The sequence below is a fragment of the Peromyscus maniculatus genome, chromosome 16 (assembly GCF_049852395.1).
Source record: "Peromyscus maniculatus bairdii isolate BWxNUB_F1_BW_parent chromosome 16, HU_Pman_BW_mat_3.1, whole genome shotgun sequence".
Taxonomy (NCBI): Eukaryota; Metazoa; Chordata; class Mammalia; order Rodentia; family Cricetidae; genus Peromyscus; species Peromyscus maniculatus.
Genome location: NC_134867.1, coordinates 51,432,436 through 51,451,266, shown reverse-complemented (window position 1 = coordinate 51,451,266; position 18,831 = coordinate 51,432,436). Strand labels below are relative to the sequence as shown.

At 44.6% G+C, this 18,831-nt stretch overlaps 1 protein-coding gene and 1 long non-coding RNA gene across 5 annotated transcripts in view; one reads left to right on the top strand and one right to left on the bottom strand.

Moving 5' to 3' along the window:
- Positions 1-18,831, top strand: part of LOC143268909 (uncharacterized) — a 171,815-nt gene that overhangs the window by 18,668 nt on the left and 134,316 nt on the right. The gene's annotated exons all lie outside the window — the stretch shown is intronic.
- LOC107401360 (UL16-binding protein 1-like) lies at positions 3,037-18,337 on the bottom strand. Of its 3 annotated transcripts, none has more exons than XM_076552805.1 (6): positions 18,236-18,337; positions 17,468-17,600; positions 7,014-7,271; positions 6,411-6,686; positions 5,718-5,846; positions 3,037-4,689 (listed from the first exon to the last, which is right to left on the bottom strand). In XM_076552805.1, exons 2-6 carry the CDS (start codon positions 17,556-17,558, stop codon positions 4,682-4,684), a joined length of 762 nt encoding a protein of 253 aa, XP_076408920.1. In that variant the 5' UTR covers positions 17,559-17,600; positions 18,236-18,337; the 3' UTR covers positions 3,037-4,681. The 3 variants fall into 3 exon arrangements, with proteins under 3 accessions (XP_076408920.1, XP_076408922.1, XP_076408921.1); XM_076552807.1 differs by having other exon boundaries at positions 3,037-4,125; XM_076552806.1 differs by having other exon boundaries at positions 3,037-4,686; positions 18,236-18,336.

Here is an 18,831-nt window from a genome sequence, read left to right as displayed (position 1 = left end):
CTAAAATACTTTATGTCTGGAGAATGTCCCTGGCCAGATGTATGATAAAGAAAAATAAACACAGCTGGGGACAGTTGTCCAATCACCCCAAATGTATAGGGAAAGTTGTACCCAAGATTGAGATGCAATCATGAGATTACATGTACACATAACATGGAGATGCACGGTAAATGGGGAGAATCATAGCTCTTATTGCACAAGAAGTTTACAACGAGAGACTTCCAGTTCACTCAAAAGGCAGTAATTCCATAACGCCTTGTGCAACGGTTTCCTCTATCAGAATCCTTAGTTCTGATAGCTTGACCTTCTGAACTCTAGTTGTCAGTGCTGTATACTTTCATGGACTTTTGCTACCAGCGGCTTTCAATATAGGAACTGGTACTGCCTGGCACTGGTGAGGACAAGGGGCTATGGCTCAGAGGAAGAGCATTTGAGCAGCACTCATGGGGATCTGGAAGGAGAGGAAAGGAAAGGCCTTTCTTTATCAAGCAGTATATTAAGAAATGACGTCCTGTGAGTTTATTATTTGCATTTGTAAGTAGCTTTTATTTTTTATATCTTTTTTTATTTAAAACCATTTCAATTGATTCATTGATTTTTTTTTTTTTTTTGAGCCGCATTTTCTCTGTGCAGCACTGGCTGTTCTGGAACTCACTCTGTAGATCAGGCTGACCTCCAACTAAGAGATCCTTCTACCTCTGCTTCCTGGGTGCTGGGATTAAAGATTTGCACCATCCTCCCTTGGCTGAAAACCATTTTCAACTATACATATATTTTGATCATATTCTTCCCCTCCCCCAAGTTTGTTCAGATCCTCTCCTTCCTGCCCACCCAAAATTAAGTTCTTTTTCAAAAACAAGCCAAAATGCCAATACAAGTACAAATGCCAAAAACTTAGAAAACAAAATACAACATCACCCAAAAAGGAAAAACAAAAACAAAAAAAACTAAAAAAACACATTTTCCTCTCACTCCTTCCAAATCTGCCCACACCACCTCCGAACTTTGTGTCTTTTTAAAAAAATTTATTTTATGGACTGGAGATATGGCTCAGTGATTAGGAGTATTGTCTGCTCTTCCAGAGGACCTGTGTTCAATTCTCAGCACCTACATGGTGGCTCACAACTGTCTATAACTCCAGTTCTAGGGGATTAGATGCCTCCTTTGCCTTCTGGTAGCATTGTATACACATGATGGACATGGCTATGTGCAGGAAAACACCCATAAATAGATGATAAATGTAAATACTAGAGATGAATACCATAACAAAATATCTTTAAAGAAAGAAAAACTTAGTACCGTAGACACTGAATAAGGCATCTTCACGATGGTTCCTGAGGTTTGGGGGCAGGGAATATGACATGTTTGCCCCATTTGTGGAATCATGGTTGTCAATCTGAGACATAATTCAACTTTACCTTTCAATGGAGGCAGAGGGTTCAGCTAGAAGTTATTCTTCTGACAGAGGGTAAGACACCAAAATTTTGCTGGGCGTCTGTAAATATACCTGTGTCTCATCATCAGAGGAAGTGATGGTGGCTTTCAGTTTATGCAAAAGGTCTTGACCCAATCAATTCTCTGTTGAACACCTTTGAGCTGGCTGCAGCAACTGGGACCTACTTACACTTTAATTGTTTGTGTAACTCTTATAATTTCTTTTCTAATATCTGGGCCCAACTGGGTGACAAAGGGGATCATTTTAGCAGTTGTTTTTATAAATTATATATTGAAAATTGTTGAAAGTCTCCTTGGTCATGCTGGACAGAGCAGAAAATCCATTCTGTACAGGCTGTGTTGTCTGGCAGAGATTGCCTACCCCCACGTGGGGTGGTTTTCCATTTTTGTTTTCGTCAGAGAATGATGGGTTTTGAGTTTTCAATCATATGGACCATTTGTTGACAAGAAGACATAAATTATGAAAGAGAAAGGAGTGGAACTTTCTCTTTTCCTTTGGGTTCAGCTAACTTTTCCCCTTCCCCAGGGCTGCTTAGAGTAGACATGGAGTGGAGGGAATGCTTACCTGGGAACTGTTTCCCCCTCCCTGTGTGCAGTAACTTAGATGGCAGAGGTTCCTGAATGAGAAGCCTGGCCCCTCCTCACCTCCACACAGAGACCAACCCTGACCATGAGCAGGAGTCAAGCAATGAACCAAGGAAGTGCTCCCACTCAGGGAGGACAAGGAGGGTTCTTGTTTCTGTTGTTTTGTTTTTATCTCTGGGTAACTTGGCAGAACCAAATGATTCGGGTCCTCAACAGAGGGGGACAGGTCTTAATCCAGGGGATTTTCATATCAGAGAAAGCCACTGGTATTACAGAGAACCAGAACTGACAGAAACAGACTCACACACACACACACACACACACACACACACACACACACACACACACACACACACACACAGAGTGAAGACAACCAGTGGTGACCACCACACATTCATACACCTAAATAGATGGAGAATCAAGTGAGGTCTCACAGATTCCGGACACTGGATCAGTGGCCTTGTCAGACCTCTCCTGTGTGTCCCGAGAAGGCGCCTTTACCACCTCATCTCCAGATAGGATACACGGGGTGACTTTCTAGTTTGTTTCCTTTTGGGGTAGAGACATCAGACTCCTCTGAAGCATTAAGCAGTGACTGATAAAAGGGAGTCCTGGGGACCAGGAACTCAGGTTGCACACCTCCTAGGACAGTGGTTCTCAAACCTTCCTACATGCTTCCTTGTGGTGATCCTCAACTATAAAATTATTGTTGTTGCTACTTCATAACTGTAATTTTGCTACTGTTTTGAATCGTAATATAAATATCTGATATGCAGGATATCTGATGTGTGACTCCTTTGAAAGGGCCCTTGAACCCCCAAAGGGGTTGTGACCCACAGATTGAGGAACACTGCCCTAGGAGATTCTTGACCACCACACTCTTCCCTGTTCCAAGAGACTGAGATCTCTAGTGTGTTCAGGTCTTGCTCTGGGATCTCGGTGGACCTTGCACAAATGTTGTGGGGAACTCAACAGAGAAGACTGCTCAGACATGAATTTAAGTCAATAAAAACACTTTATTAGTTGGTCACAACTACATTGGGTATTTGCGATCCCAGTGTAGCACTGAACCTTTCTCAGGTAGAGCTTTTAAGCACAGAAACAATGTCTGGATCGATGTCAGTTAACAAGAACAGTTAGCCAGAAGTGGAACTACAGAAGACAAAAGGCAAGGTTAGTACATTCAGAGACTTTCCCTTAACTCTGGGCTTGAATAGATCAGGCCTTTGTTTTAGTTTGGGCAGGTGGTGCTGTCTATGTGCTGAGTTTTACAGCCTCAATGGCAGTTCTATCATGGAGTCAGTTGTGCTAAGGTCTGGGGCCTGTTACAGTTACCAGAGACTTCTACTAAACAGTTCTCGATTTCCATTTCCAATGATTAGTGATTACAGGTTTCCTTTAGTGATACCTGAGGTATTTGAATATTGCCATTGTACTTAATGTCACTATAGTTTACAAATTAATGTGAGTGAAATAGTCAATTTTAAGGTTCTAATACTTTAAATGACATACTATTAGAGCTAAAAATGCAAGGATCAGTCAGGCATGGTGGCACATACCTTTAGGTCTGATGCTGAGGAGGCAGAGGCAGGTGAATCTCTGAGTTCCAGGCCAGCCTGAACTACATAGTGAGACCCTGCTTCTACAAAATTGTTTTCAACAGTGAACTATGCATTTTATACTCTCCATACTTAGAGTCCTTATTTTATTTTTTTGTTATCACTGTGTGTATGTGTCGTGTGTGTGTGTGTGTGTGTGTGTGTGTGTGTGTGTGTATGTGTGTGTGTGTCTGTGTGTGTGTGCTAGTGCACTTGTGCAAAAGTGCCCATGTGGAGCCAGAGGAAACATGTGGGAGTTCATTCTCCTCCCATCACAGGTTCTGGAGGTCCAGAAGGAGCTTCTCTGCGCACAGTGGAGAGCAGCCCTGACCCAGAGCCTGCATCAGGAGGATGTGGACTCAGTAGCACCAGCTCTCCAGGACATTCTGGCTTTCACTACCAGATTGTCACAGCAGGGGCAGCCAGCCTGTGGGATTGAGCAGCTTCCAGGATCTCTGTCTCCAATGTGCCTGTCACAGAAACTAACCTGTAATGGCAATAATATTATAAAATATCACCTGTTCTGTTATGAAATAATCCCTTTTTATCATATATGGTCACAAACAAATAATAGATACATTCTTTTGTTCTAGAGAAGGCTGCCTAGTACAGGGGTGATATAATAAATCTCTATTACAAAGTTAATATTCTTCATAGAATTTAACTCCCAGTCGAATACCATTAGACAGGTGGAGCCTTCCTAGTCTCTCTCACACTGACTTCTGTTCTGATGTTATACACACAGGAGTAAACACTTCACATTCCCACTGCGGAGATCTGGTTATCCTTTTCCTATGCTAGGGATGGGCACATAACCATGTTCTTTTCCAGATCTCTAGTTCAAGTATTTCCATGTTAAGGGCAAATCCCACCAGGAAGCACCAAGGAAACAGTACAAGGTGATAAGAAAGACCCAAGTGAGCAGCACAGAGTGAAAGATCATGAAATACTGTGTCGGCAGCACCATGATTCATCTGGTTGAGGCCGATGAGAGGGAGAGTGGCTGCACCAGATGAACTCTCACGACCTTCTCTGCAGCATCTTCAACCTGCTGCAAGGGAACAGGTCCATTGAAGGTCTGAGGACAGCCTGGGTCAGTTCTCCTGGGTGCCCAGTACCAGTCATCTCCACCCCACAGTCACCCTCACTGAGGTCATCCAGTTCCCTCCTCCATCACTCCTGGGCTCTGCATCCCTGGAGCCTCTCCTGTCTTCCTCCCTTCTTTCCCATGTCCCAGAGTCAGCCCCAGGCCCTGCTGCAGACAGGAAGTTCAGAATAAAGTGGTGATGACTGGCTCTGCCTCCTGACTCTGGGCCAGATGGGAGGGGCTGGAGGAGGGGGGAGGAGCGCTATACAATACAATGGCCTTTGGACCTGGTAATCCAGGACTTTAGTGGGGTCCCAGAACTCTTTTCCCCTTCATTCTGAAACTCTCAAAATCTGAGAGTGGTATCACAGCTGTGTGTGTGTCTTCTTGCCACACCTTGTCCTTCTGGGCAGCCCAGATGAGAGCAGCAGACTCCAGCAGCAGCTCAGTCCCACAACCTCCAGTGTGGACATTGGTCCAGGGGTTCTGGAGGCTGCTGCTGCTGTTTGATTCATTTCTAGTTTCTGTGTATGAGTGTGAGCCTGCAAGTCTGTAAGTGCACTGTGGGAATGCCTGGGGTCTGTGCAGAAGAAGGGACAGGTTGCCCTACCAGTTGCACATGAACTAACATCTTTTTTTTGTTTTGTTTTTGTTTTTGGGTTTTTGTGTGTGTGTGTGTGTGTGTGTGTGTGTGTTCCTGTGTGTGTGTGTGTGTTCCCTCTATCCCCACATCTGCATCAGGGGACCCTCCAGATTATGAACCTGCTGTGTTCCCTACTTATTTCAAACTGGTCTGTGACATGATTCCTGTCCTGTCAAGGCTGAGCATGCATGAACTTTTGCTTGCAGGTGACATGAACTCCAGATCTCCTGCCTCCTTTCTCAAAAAGTTGCTATAGATGAGGGTCAAGAGCAGGACTCCAGGAATTCCCTCTTGCTTCCTCATTCCTTCTTTCTGTCCCTTACCCCACTCCCAACACTGCCCTCAGTACCTTCATGATCACAGATTCTCCTCAGAAACCACAGAAGAATAGAGCAGGGGAGGATTATCAGCAGGACAGAGATGTTGGGCTTGATGGCCATGGACGAAGCCTGGTCCACATCTGGGGCAATTGGCGAGGCTGAAGTGGAAACACAGGTTGAGTCCTGACCAGACATCAAATCTGAGGAAATCTCACTTAGCTTCTGGGTGCTCAGGTGATTCAGAAACACACATAGTTCCACTCCTGTTGCTATGCAACGAATGTTTAAGTGGATGCCCAGTAGGAAGAGAAAGAAGGCATGGCTCCTGACCTCAAAGACTTACACAGCTATGATAGGGAAAGCAGGCCAATGATGGGGCCTCATCTTCCCTCTAGTAGGAGAAGAAGTATGAAGATTACCTGTGAGGATGGAGGCAGGGAAGAAGAAAGATCCCGTGAGATGAAAAGCAGCAGAGAGTCTAGAATGAGGAAAAGGACAGGAAATAAAGGATGCACAGACAGTGACAGCCTGTGAGAACCACAGTGAGAGAACAAGATAAACACAATTAATGAGATAGGAGAGGGTGAGAAACGAAATGAATGATGGAAAAAAAATGGCCATCAACTGAAGAGCTCATGGTGATTAAATTGTTACACACACACACACACACACACACACACACACTCATCTGCAGAGAACTCCCTCCCCTTCTTCCCAGTTACCTGTAGGCTCCAGCTTTTCTTCCCAGTGTGGCTTGATCTCCTCAAGCCAGGACCTGCAGTCCCCCCGTGAGGTCATTTTTAAGAAGATGGTTACATCCCTGTTATTCTCCCACATCTCTTTCATCCATCTGGATCCAGGTTCAACTTCAGTCCACTTTCCAGTGATTGAGTCAACGTGAAACATTTTGTGTCCATTGAGGTCAAAGTCCCAGGATCCATTGAACTCTCCATCTACTTCATGCCCACAACACATCCTGGCCTGCAGAGTGAGGGGCTCTGTGCCCATGGGAAAGAGATCAGCCTCTGACCTTGATGAATCCTGCTGGCCTACCTACCTCCCTTCCCATCCTCTGACCTTGCTCTACCCTCCACATTTTACCTTGCTGCTGAGCCTCTTAGGTGGGACCTCCATAATTCATTTTATCTCCATGAAAACAATGAATGTCCCTACCCTGTCACAAATCCTGTTCTCTCCATCAGGGGCCCATCTGATTATTCTTTAATTTGTAGCTGTGGGGATGGAACCTATGGCCTCTTGCATGCCAGGCAAGCCCTCTACCACTGAGCTACATCTCGAGCACTATGGGGCCAGTTGAACCTCACCTCTGATTGTATTGTTCTCCTGCTTCATGTAAACCATTTGCTGTTTGAACAGGTCAACTCCATCTCTCAGAGTGTCAGCCTGTGTTTCCCAGGTCTTTGTGGCCTTCAATCTGTTCCCCAGAATGCCATTGGCCTGACAGGTGTTGGAACTGTCACAGTAAATAACAGTTTCTGTGTTCAGTTGGCCTTGGACTTGGTGCCACCATGGTCCAGACCCTGACTTGCCTACAGTGAAGCTGTAGCAAAGAGAATCAGCATCTGTGAAGGAAACATGCAGTGAGGTTAGGGATGCAGCGCAGGGGCTCAGAGACAGTCTCTGCCTGTGGAACAAGAGACACCTGTGGAAGGGGGTCTTTAAAAAAAAGAAAGAGAAAGAAGGGAAAAGAGAAAAGACTTGCACATCTTTGCTGGTTCGCTCTCTGAGTTTGATACAGTCTAGAGTCACCTAAGAAGGAAGTGTCCATGGAGGGACTGTTTTGACTGTTGATGAGGTAGGAATTCCCAGGCACTAAGGGCATTACCATTCCCAGGGCAGGTGGTCTCTGAATGGATAAGATACCTAGCTGTGCAGGAGTTAGTGATCAAGACAGCAAGCAGCATCTTCCATGGTTCCTGCTATTCCTCTCCAACTGTGAAAAAGTTCCCTGGTCATAGATGATGCTGTGTGGAATAGCAATCTGCCTGTCTCTGAGTACCTGCCCTGACTTCGCTCAGTGACAGACTATGGCTTACAAGTAGAAGTCAAATAAATCACTGTCTCCTTTTCATTGCTTTGGTAGAGTGTTTTATCACAGCGATAGAATGACATTAGAACAAACCATTGGCAGATTCCCCGGGATATAAGGCAATGCTCTAGGGATGGCTTCCTGGAACTGGTTAGAGGATGGCCATGCCCACATTACAGGACCAACTTAATCTAGGCAGCTTAAATCAGGTAGTAGAAAAGTGGTGATCAAAAATCTCTGAGAATTGCCTGTGCCAGAGTGGATATATCAGCAAATATTTCCATGGGGAGTGAGCAGAGACCATCCCACTCTGTGGGATGCTGGAGCATCCCTGTTGAGAAGACCAGTGAGCATGACCAGGGAGAAGGGCACCAGCACTACTGGGAGCTCAAAGATGATCACAACAGCATGGTACAGAAAATCCCATCAGGTGTACTGGTCAGGAGGCAGTAACATCAAGGGCAGTGGTCCATTGATGAGGAAGGGGGACCCACCTTGAAGCCTAACTGCTTAAGGGGGTCATGGCTAACAGAACACAAAATTCCTAAATAGAGATAGATGGTTAGCTGTGGGGCATTTACCCACCAACCCCACAGCTTCCCAGAGTTTTCTTGAGTATGAGCAGCAGGAAATATTAGATAGAAGGATTTATAGCGGAGAATCTTGTGGAGATAAACAGATAGAAAATAAAGGATAGCCTCGAGTGGGCCTGGAACCTATTCCAATGGGCCCAGACTGTCTCTGCCCCAGGGTTTTCATAGAGACGCCAAGGGGTGGAGCAAAAGACCTCCTCCCCCAGCACAGCCAAGTGCAGACCATCTCAGATACCTGCACTCAGGCCCGTGGTCCTGATCATCCTCTATTCAGACCTGCTGGGTAAAGCCACAAGGAACCCGAGAACGGGCTCCCACAAGTCCCCCTTCTTAATATATAAAAAAATAACTATTAATGGCTTACAGCAATCTCCATAGCTGTTACACCTCCCAGTATGGGAGTAGAGGATGATATAGATGCCATTTCTCTTTTGAATTAGTTCCAAGTTGACCACAGCAGTCTTAGCTGCCTCAAGCCCTTTCTAAACCAAAAACTCTTAAGGCGACTACAAACTTAAAGAATCCCTTAGCTTCATCATTACCATTAACTGGTTAACATAAATATTGCTGTACATAGTCACAATTCTCTCAATCTTACAACACAAAGCAAACTCTTAACAGAACCATTTGAATTATATATATGGTGATATATATAGTTAACAATTTTCCCCATCTTACAACTTTAACTCAATCATTTGAATTTTCTTGTTAACAGAACATAGGAAAATCTTCGATGTATTCACATCAAACTTAAACATTTCCTCAACTCCACAAAACCAGGGTGCATTAATATCAATAGGTTTCTGCAAACATAATTCAATCTCATAACTCCTCCTTTTCTTTATAATTTTTTAAACAAAAACTCAAACCTTGTTAGAGGAACCCAAACTTATACAATTCCTACAAACCCATATTGAAAAGCAATATTTTCATCTAACCATTAACACTTTGAAAACTTTTAGTAAAACATCCAAAAGCAGCTTCTTAATAAAACTCTTTACACACTTTAAAAGTAGTCTCTTAGTATACCCCATTTGCATTTGTTACTAACAAAACATGACATTAATCCACTCATCAACAATTTAAATTAAATAGACTAAGGAATATTAACTCTCCCTTTTCTTTATAATTTTAAGCAAAAATCTCAAGCCTAGTTAGAAAACTCAAACGTTTCTGTTTAAACAGTTCCATTTGTAACACAAAACCAGTTCCATAAGTAATTCCATTTTTACATAAACAGTTCCACAAAACAATCCATAGGTCACCAGTTAATAAAGCATATATGCTACCCAAAATTGCATCTTGATTCTAAGTAGAAATACATTTCTTCATTTAAACAGTTCCATTTTTAACCCAATTCCAGAAAACTGTTCCTAGGTCATTACTCAAAACTGTCCCATTGCAATGAAATCTCTATTGTTTATTTCATTTAAGTCTTAAAATTCAAATGATAAATTCTGGTACTAGCCTTCCAAATATGAGAAATCCATAACCAAAATCTTTTTGTAATTTTATCTCATTTTAAGTTCAAAAAGTTCAAACAAGAAAACTTCTGGTATCAGGCTTTCACTTCCAAATATGAAGAGACGTTTTTCAACCAAAACTTTTTGCAGTTAATAATTTTTGTTCAAACAAGCATCTCTGAACTTTTATTCTCAAGCCAGAGACCTTTTTAGGTACAGTAGTATTCTAAACCACACCATTTTTGATGTTAGCTCAGGTTTTTCTGTGTTGCGTCGATTTTCCACGGATCTCAGGTGTGAATGCCTTGTTGTGCTGGTTCTGGCGTCCGCTATTCTTAACTTCTTAGTGGATTCTGGAGCTTTTGAAACCATTCAGACTGCCTACTTTGCAGTCTACTGGGACACTAACCTTCTGTGTCTCGGGTTCTTTCACCATATACATTAAGAATAGATTCACACTTAATATTTACACTTTTTTTTACAAACTCACATAACGTGCTTAAGCATAAACTCACTTAACATTACATATTTTTACAAACTCACATATAATATTAACATCTACTTATTTATACTTTAAGGAAACTCTAGAACTACTTTAGCAAATATATTTCTTATTAATTCTTATATACTTATATTCATTCCATCTTATTTCTTATTTAAACTTACATTTACAACTAGCATCTTACAAGCTTATTACTACATGTCATAAGACTACCTTAGAAACTTCTTACAAGCTTATATTCTTAAAGGAACTCTATAGATCTATTTTACAAACTTATATAGGCTACCATTAGCATATATTTAACTTAGCAAACACCTAAAGATTTCTTAACACAGATCTAACAAGACAGAATTTTTACAAACTAACCTATCTTATTTTGTCTTTCTACTTCTTACTCTTAATTATTATCACCATCTCTATTAGAAAGATTCTCTTAACTAGACAGGAAGTACATACATCATTTCTAAAGTTTAGAGTTTATAGTCAGCTTTGTTATAAAGCACTGGGATTTAGTGAGTGTTGTCATTATAGAGTTGTGATACTTGTTGCTAGGGGGCTGTAACATTCTCCAGACAAAGCCACACCCCAAAGTTGCTGAGTTCCCTTGGCCTTTCTGAACTGGCAGAGATGTACTGTCAGCGGTTTTTAACTAGAGGCTGTCCCTTCACCCAAATTCATAATAGCTCCCCTAAGAACTTCAATTCAAACAACCGTTTCTATCACAGCAGTACTTTTGGTTTGCTCTACTGAAAAACTTGACTTCACTCTGAGGGTGAAATTACCATATTTAGCTGCTGTAAAGCTCTTCGCCAAAACTGCACAGCTATTAGGTGATATAAGGTATTTTTCTAAAGGAGCTAGTAAAGCCAAATTCTGCACAGCTCTGAACTCTTATTTCCTTACTGTTTGCTTTAAACCAGTAACAAAAACCTCAAATACTAATCCAGCCACTTTCATTCCACTTCCTTTATAGGAACGTCATTAAAGCTGACTTTTCTTAGTTCCACGCTCCTTACCAGACACTCTGGTAACCACCGAGCTTCATTTTCCTCTTGTGAAAAAACACAAACATGTCCTCGACCCCATATTAACACAGGCTCGGGACCCTTCCATAATCCGAGTAGGGATCTTTCCATTTCACTTGAGTTTCAGGATTTAGTATTTTCACTTCAGTAGCTTTAACTCTTGATGTTATAGCAGCTGTAATATATAGCATTTTTTTTAATAAGGAACTTTCAGGTGAAGCAACTCTTTTGTAAAACAGCTAGATTTTCTGAAGTTTGTTTCTCATCTATAAAGCAGTCATTTCTTTTTTGAATGCCTGTTTCCTTGTCTCCTTATTAGATTTGCAAAGGAATTACTCATTGCAGGCAGTTTGTTCAAAAGGCAAGAACTTTAATTTCAACATAAGTTTCTTCATATCTAAGACAACGTTCAGTGTATAAACTGCTTTCCCTTGTTTTAAGGATTTTAAAGTGGCTTGTTTGCTCTTAAAGGTAGATTTTTGTCATCCTACTACCATAAAAACTTTGCACAGAAGCACCTAATTCTGTATCCTTTCAATTTTTCATTGGAACTGACACTTAAGCCCTTAGACGATTTTCCTCCTTATTCTTTTAAAAGCTGTATTTTAAGTTTACCATGAACGTATTTTGAGCTGACATAAGTGTTTCAGGGCAATGTTGCCATCTTTAGCGGAAAAACTACCTTTCCCAGAATGCATTTCCCTTATATCAGTCCATAATAATATCAGTCATTTCCCATAGTTCTTTTTGGGTTTCAGAGTCAACTGGTTCTCTTTTACCAGACTTGCTTACAAATTCTTGCCTGGGAGGTTTGAAAAAAAGTCTCTTGCCTTTGCAACGGGAGATTTGAACAAGCATTTTACATTTTCAGCTATGGTACATTGGGAGATTCCTATTCTCTCCTCAGCTGCCTTCAACAGGTGTCTTTCCTTCATTGGACACTGGCCCCAGATCAGAACTACACCTGCCTCCTTAGCTGGCATTGAGGCTGGCATTTCTGATAGCAACTTTCCTCAGGGCTTGTGTTTGTTTTAGCCAGTCAGGGAAAAACAAGATCATGTATAACAGCTTTTCCATAGCTATTCCAGAGAGACTTTCTCCCACTGATCTTATTCTCATTTTGCTTGTTCCTCCCCCCACCCCCAGATGCAGAGCTTCAGGTATCTGTCTGCTCCTCTGTACCTCTGCTAGCTGCCTTTGGAGGTAGGGGCTTTTTTTTTCTCTCCCTGAATCTGCCTCAAACTCTAGCAGCTTTTTCAGGTCATAAATTTTCTGGGGAGGAATCTGTCCCCTCTGTTTCTTCAGATTCTTTCTCCCTGACAGTACCCAGTTTGGCCTCAGTTTATCCCCTCTACCCCAGAAACAGTTTCTGACACTACAGTGACGGATTTCCCTGCTCCTGAAGGTAGGGGCTTTTTGTCCATTTCTGTTTTCGGGGTCTGTGTGGTTTGCATACAGACTGAAAATCTAATAAGGGAGGCTTTTTCCATTTCTAAACTCCCATTAGGACAGGTGCTTTGCCTCATCTGGCCTTCACCTGACCCAGTCCCCCAGTGGGTTGTGTTTGCTTGTCTGGGTACTCAAGGACAGAGCTCATGCCAGAGGCAATCACCCCTCAGGTACACACCCTCATGTCAGGGAGTCAGTTGAAACAAAGCTTTTCTCAAAGAGATGTTTTCTCCTGATAGAAAAGAAAGCTTTACTCTTGGACAGTTCTGTTCTGCCCTGGCTGGGCTCTTTCCCCAGACAGCGTTCTGACTCAGCAGCATGACTGCTTCAGACACAGTTCAGCTTTACTGTTTTCCCAGAAAGGTCCTTTCTCTGATAGGAAAGCTTTTCTCAGATTTCTTTTTGCAGCTGTGGACCTATCAACCCGGGACTTGTAGGAAAACAGTCAACTGTGCTGTTCCCACCAGCTTTAGCTTTGTTCATTAGCAATCTTCCCCTGGGTCCTGCACCTTCCTGCCTCAGCTCTGTGCTCCAGGAAGTTTACAACTACAGGAACCCTATTATCCTCGAAATGCACTCCAACTCAGAGATGCTGGCCAGTGGCCTCTGGGTTTTTGTTCAGAAGTGAGGATACAATGTTAACAGTTTGCATTGCTTCAGGGGATCTTTGCTTTAGGACAATTAGGAGCACCTTTCCTTTCTGAAATGCTCACTCAGACAAAAACCTTGATGCCTCAGCTCAGCTGTAACTGAAAAGCTTGGCTTTTTTGCTTTTCTCAGGTAAAGTTTCCTGCCCTTTTTGGCTCGCTGTAGCTCCTTGCCCACACTCTCCCCAAGCATTTCCCTCAGGGTACTCTGACCCACTGTCTTTTACTAGCTTGAAGAGACAGAGCTTAGAAGAGGTTTTTAGGAACTTGTCCCTGCCTCCTGCATTGCAGAAAGGATTTTTAAAGCTTGAAAGAACTTGGAGAGGTTTTGCTGTCTTAAGAGGGTTGTTGTTTTCCCTTAGAGCTAATCACAGGTAGTCCCCATACTAATAGCTTCAGATGATTCTAATTTTTGTCCTTCAGAGAGAGTTCTGAAAGGCTTTAGTTTTTAAGTTTAAGAGAGCTTTTGAGAAAGATTAAGGCTTTTTAGAGAGATTTTCCCCCAAATATTCCAAGAAAAGCTTTAGAGTTTAAGAGAAAGATTTTTTTCCCCCAGGAGAAAGACCACCTTTTCCCAAAACTTCCCAACTTTAAACTTTGACTTCTTACACCCCCATTTTTGCCTCAGGGAGAAATTACTTTCTCCTGCTTCTTGACTTAGCATTTCAGCTGTCCCCAGGTCAAAAGCTTCCATAGGAAACTTTTTCATCCCCATAAGCTCAGAGAAGAGCTTTTTTTACTACCCATAAAGCCCAAAGAAAGATTTTTTTCCCCAGTTTGCATTTATAGCTCCCAAAGTGAGAAAATTGAAGGGTTTTTCTGTCTACTTGCCTTACTTTTTCCTACACAATCTTACACTTCTAAGTTTTTCCTAAACTATATTACTACCCTATACCTTATACTTATTTTTCACAGATAGAAATTGAGAAAGGTATAGAAGATATAAAATTTTGACAGAAGAGAATTTCGCTGAAGCATTGGACATCCTTCCAGTCTGCTTTCCTTTTCTCTCAAGGATAAAACCTTGAAAGAAAGAAAGAAAGAAAGAAAGAAAGAAAGAAAGAAAGAAAGAAAGAAAGAAAGAAAGAAAGGAAGAAAGGAAGGAAGGAAGAAATATCAATCTAAAAAAGCAAAACAAAACAAAAAACAATTAAAAGTGAACCACCTCAAAGACAGCCCCAGATTGACTTCCTAGGAGGGCACATCAGGTCCCAACAAGAGGGATCATCCAGCCCTGCATCAAGTGCAGTCATTCTTTTGTATCACCTCAATACTGTCTTGTCACTCAGGGATGAACCCCAAGATGCCCCTGTGAATGTCTAGTGTGGTGGTTTGAATGAGCCTGTCCTCTATAGAGCAGGGTGTCTGAATACTGGGTCCCCATTTGGTGGCAGCTGTTTGGATAGGTCTAGGAGGTATGGCCTGGCTGAAGGAAGTATGTCACTGGGGGTGTGGCTTTAAAACCCATTCTCATTTCTTCATCTCTGGACCTTGCTGAGGTTTAAGATGTGGGCTCTCAGGTAGGCATGGTATCACAGGGCTCTCATCCCAGCACTTGAGAGGCAGAGGAAGGTGGCTCTCTATGAGTTTTTTTCCAGCCTGTTTTCCATAGTGAGTTCTAGGACAGCAGAACTATATAGTGAGACCTTGTCTCAAAAACTCAAACTAAACTAAAAATATGTGGGCTCTGAGCTTGCTGCTCCAGCCACCATGCATGTCCTTTGCCATGCCTCTCTGCAGAGAGGTGATGGACTCTTGTCCCTCTGAAACTATAAGCTTCCTCAAACCCTTCCTTCTGTATGTTACTGAGGCCTTGGTGTTTTATCACAGAAACAGAAATGTAACTTATACCACTACTATATAAATACTGAAGTCTTTGTAGGCCAATTGGTTGCTGTTATGCCTGCTCAGTTCTGCCTTTGTAGGTTGAAAGCAGCAAGAAAATACATTCATGAAGAGCAGGGCTAGACCTGAGTCTAGGGCCCTATGACCCAGGACAATCTGTCAGCCTGAGGGGTCAATTCTAGGAAATGGCTCTGGGTGGAGTTCACTGCTTGGCAGGAGACAAGCTGACCCACCTGCAGCAGAGAAGTGTACTCTATTTCATTGTGGCTTCTGCATGGAACTGGGCCTGGGAGAGAGTGGCCTGTGATGCTGGGCTATGAGAAGCCCCATCAGGCCTCAGGCAGACATCATGAGGTGAGTTCTTTCCCACTAGGTGATTAGGAGGACAGGTCATGGTCAGACAAGATGTCCAGAAGTGAGACATCGCTGCAGGGACACAAGAGTCACTTGTGTGTTGAGAGCTGCCTAGCAGGGAAAGACAAGGACTCTTGTCTGAGAGAACATCTCCTGTTCTCCAGATGGTTGTGGAGATCTTACCTCATCTAGAGGAGGTGACTGAGGTTAGTTCTCAAGTAAGCTGCCACCTCTCCCTCAGCAAGCTCCTCAGGCTTCCAGGAGTGTCCTCTATGGCCATGGGATCCAAGGAATCCACTGGACAGCAGTGGAGAGATCAAGATGCCCTAAAGCCAGGACCTCCTCCTGTCATTTCCAGCTGACCCAGAAGTCACAGGCAGCACAGAACCCACTGCTGACTGGGAAACAGGCAGCTTTGGTTGTACTTTTGAAGACACTCTGAGGGGATGGGCACCATGACTGGTACATGGGATATATCCTAATCCTCTAATGGACAGAGGACAAATCTGCTGTCTTGTTCATCAACTCATTCCTTCTGCATCTGTCTGTCACACTAACTGCACTTTATGGATGGGGAACTGTGGAAGGCTCGGTGGGCAGGGAAGGGAGCTGACCAGGCTGGTAAGTCATGTGGGAATTGAAGCTGAACTTGGTGGGACAAATCTGTGTTGTAGAATATTATTTTAAGGTGTGTTACTTTGGTTTATGTTGCATTTGTTTAACTCTGTGAAGCTGTGTTACTGTGCCTGTCTAAAACACCTGATGGTCTAATAAGGAACTGAACAGCCAATAGCAAGGCAGGAGAAAGGATAGGTGGGGCTGGCAGGGAGAGAGAATAAAAAGAGAAATTTAGGAAGAAGGAAGAAGAAAAAGAGTTGGAAAATGAGAAGAAGAAGGAGCAAGAGAACAAGGAGAGGAGGATGCCAAGGGCCAGCCACCCAGCTACACAGCCAGCCACAGAGTAAGAGTGAAAGTAAGATACACAGAAGCCAGAAAAGGAAAAAGTCCAAAGGCATAAGGTAGACGAGATAATTTAAATAAAGCAAAGCTGGCAAAAAAAAAAAAAGCCAAGCTGAGGCCAGGCTTTTATAATTAAGAATGAGCCTCCATGTATGATTTATTTGGTAGGGGATTATTTGGTGGGCCCCCAAAAGGGCAAAACCAACCAGCAACAAGTGGTCAACCCCAGAGCTTGGAAGCCCAAGGGAGAGAAGGGACTGTTACAGATTTTACAGTGTGTGCTGCAGTATGAAATCCTGCCTTAAAACAAACGAACAAGAACAGGAAGAAGAATATAAAGAAAAAAACGGGGGAGTAGGAACATCCATGGTTGTGGCTGCCTTGTCCCTGCAAGTGTCTGTTGTGGTCTAATGGTGGAGAGCTTGTGAGAAATCCCCAAGGAGGTATTCTTCAGAGCATCCCCAAGGAGGTATTCTTCAGAGCATCCCCAAGGAGGTATTCTTCAGAGCATCCCCAAGGAGGTATTCTTCAGAGCATATCATGCCTTAGGTCCAGGGGGCTGTCTGAGACCTCCTCCTGGAGGGGTCCACACTGGTGACTCGGTTTAGACTTCAGCTGATGCCAGTGATGCCAAGGGCATCACTAGCTACCCCCTCTCCTACCCTGCCCTCCTTATTCCTGTAGCCCCTTCCCGGACCTCCCGCAGTGACTTTCCCCCTAACTTTGTGAATCCACTGAAGAGAATCAGGGAGGGGCATGGTGAGGACCAGGGCATCTGGACTTAAGTCCTGGTGACAGTGAGGAGAAGCTCAGGAGCTTCTTGTGAGGAGACTGCGACCTCCTGACCAGTAGTTCAGTTCCCTCCTCCCCCAATTAAATGCCAGAACTTACCAGTGGGCAGCGTGAACTCCAGACAGCTCAGTAGTACCAAAAGGTTCAGATTTCGGGAACCATTGCACATGGGGGCGCTGGCCTTTGCCATAGTTCCTTCCTGAATCCTGGCTACCAACAGGTGCGACTGGGGCTGTGAAGAGAATCAGAGTCCTCAGTACAGCCCCTCAGAGGACCCTGTGCAGGGATTCGCAAAACCTGGGCACTTAGGCTGTGAATTCAGACCTTTCTGTGCTCCAGCCTTGCGGGTTCCTAGTTCCCATCTTTTCCTATATCTCTCCTGGAGTCCCTTAGGGCCCGTGCAGCTCTGGTCCTCCCTCTCTGCACCCTGTAATTTCTGTCAAGCTTAGATGCAAGCAGCCTGCGACCATGAAAGTAGAAGGGAGGGGGCTGAGGCTCTGGTCTCAGGTGGTTTCCCCTTTGATCGCTGGCTCCCTGGCCCACTGGACTTGCTCCCCTACTCGCCAGCTCCCTCCCTGGCCCACTGCCGCCCCACTTGCCTTGCTCCCGCCTGGCTTGCCTAGCTGGCCCCGCTCTAACCGCTGAGGCCCCGCTCCTGGCCCCTCTGGCCTCGCTGGCTCCCCGCTCATCAAGCTGCCTGAGTTCTGCCTCCTTGGCCTCCTGGAAGACTCACTGTTCTGCATTGCTCCAGGCAGCTCGGCCGCGCTCTCCCCTCTGCTGCCCCACATGGCCATGCTCAGGCTCTGGGCTTGGCACCTACCAGCTCAGCCAGGCTTGTCCCTCTGCCACCCCACTCCCCTCACTCACCCAGCTCCCCTCGCGCGGCTGAGCTTTTCTTGCTGCCACACCGCTGCCACCGCTCAGGTCCGCCGCAGCTGCATGGGCACCCGGGGACCTGACCTGCTATTTAAGCTGCGGGTGACGTAGCCCAGCCTTGCTCTCGCTGCAGCGCGCCAATTGGCAAAACCCGGCCGCACCCCTTAAGGTGACTCATCGCACCCCGCCCCCTCCCTTAACCCGTTCGCCTCTGGGCTGGATGCCTGGCTCAGAAACCGCTTCTGGCCCGCAGCCACCACGCTCTTTTCTATCCCTGCTTTGCGTAGTATGCTCAGCTGCGACGCTCACACTACTTGCTGGCCCCGCTGCTGCCCCCCTTGATGTCCCTTGGCTGCCCCCCCTCCCCCCCACCCCTCACCCCCGCTCCGTTCCACCGAGCTATGTCCGGCTGGGCTGCACTTGCCAGGCTTCCTTCAATCTCACCCAGCTGCCTTCTTCAATCTCCCCTGGCAGCCGCTCCTCTCCTGGGCTCTCAGCCCGGCTCGCCCCTGCCAATCCTGATTCCACGCGGGTCTTTCGGGGACCCCTGATCTGCTCTGCTCGTCTGGCCGCTATCCCCACCCCGC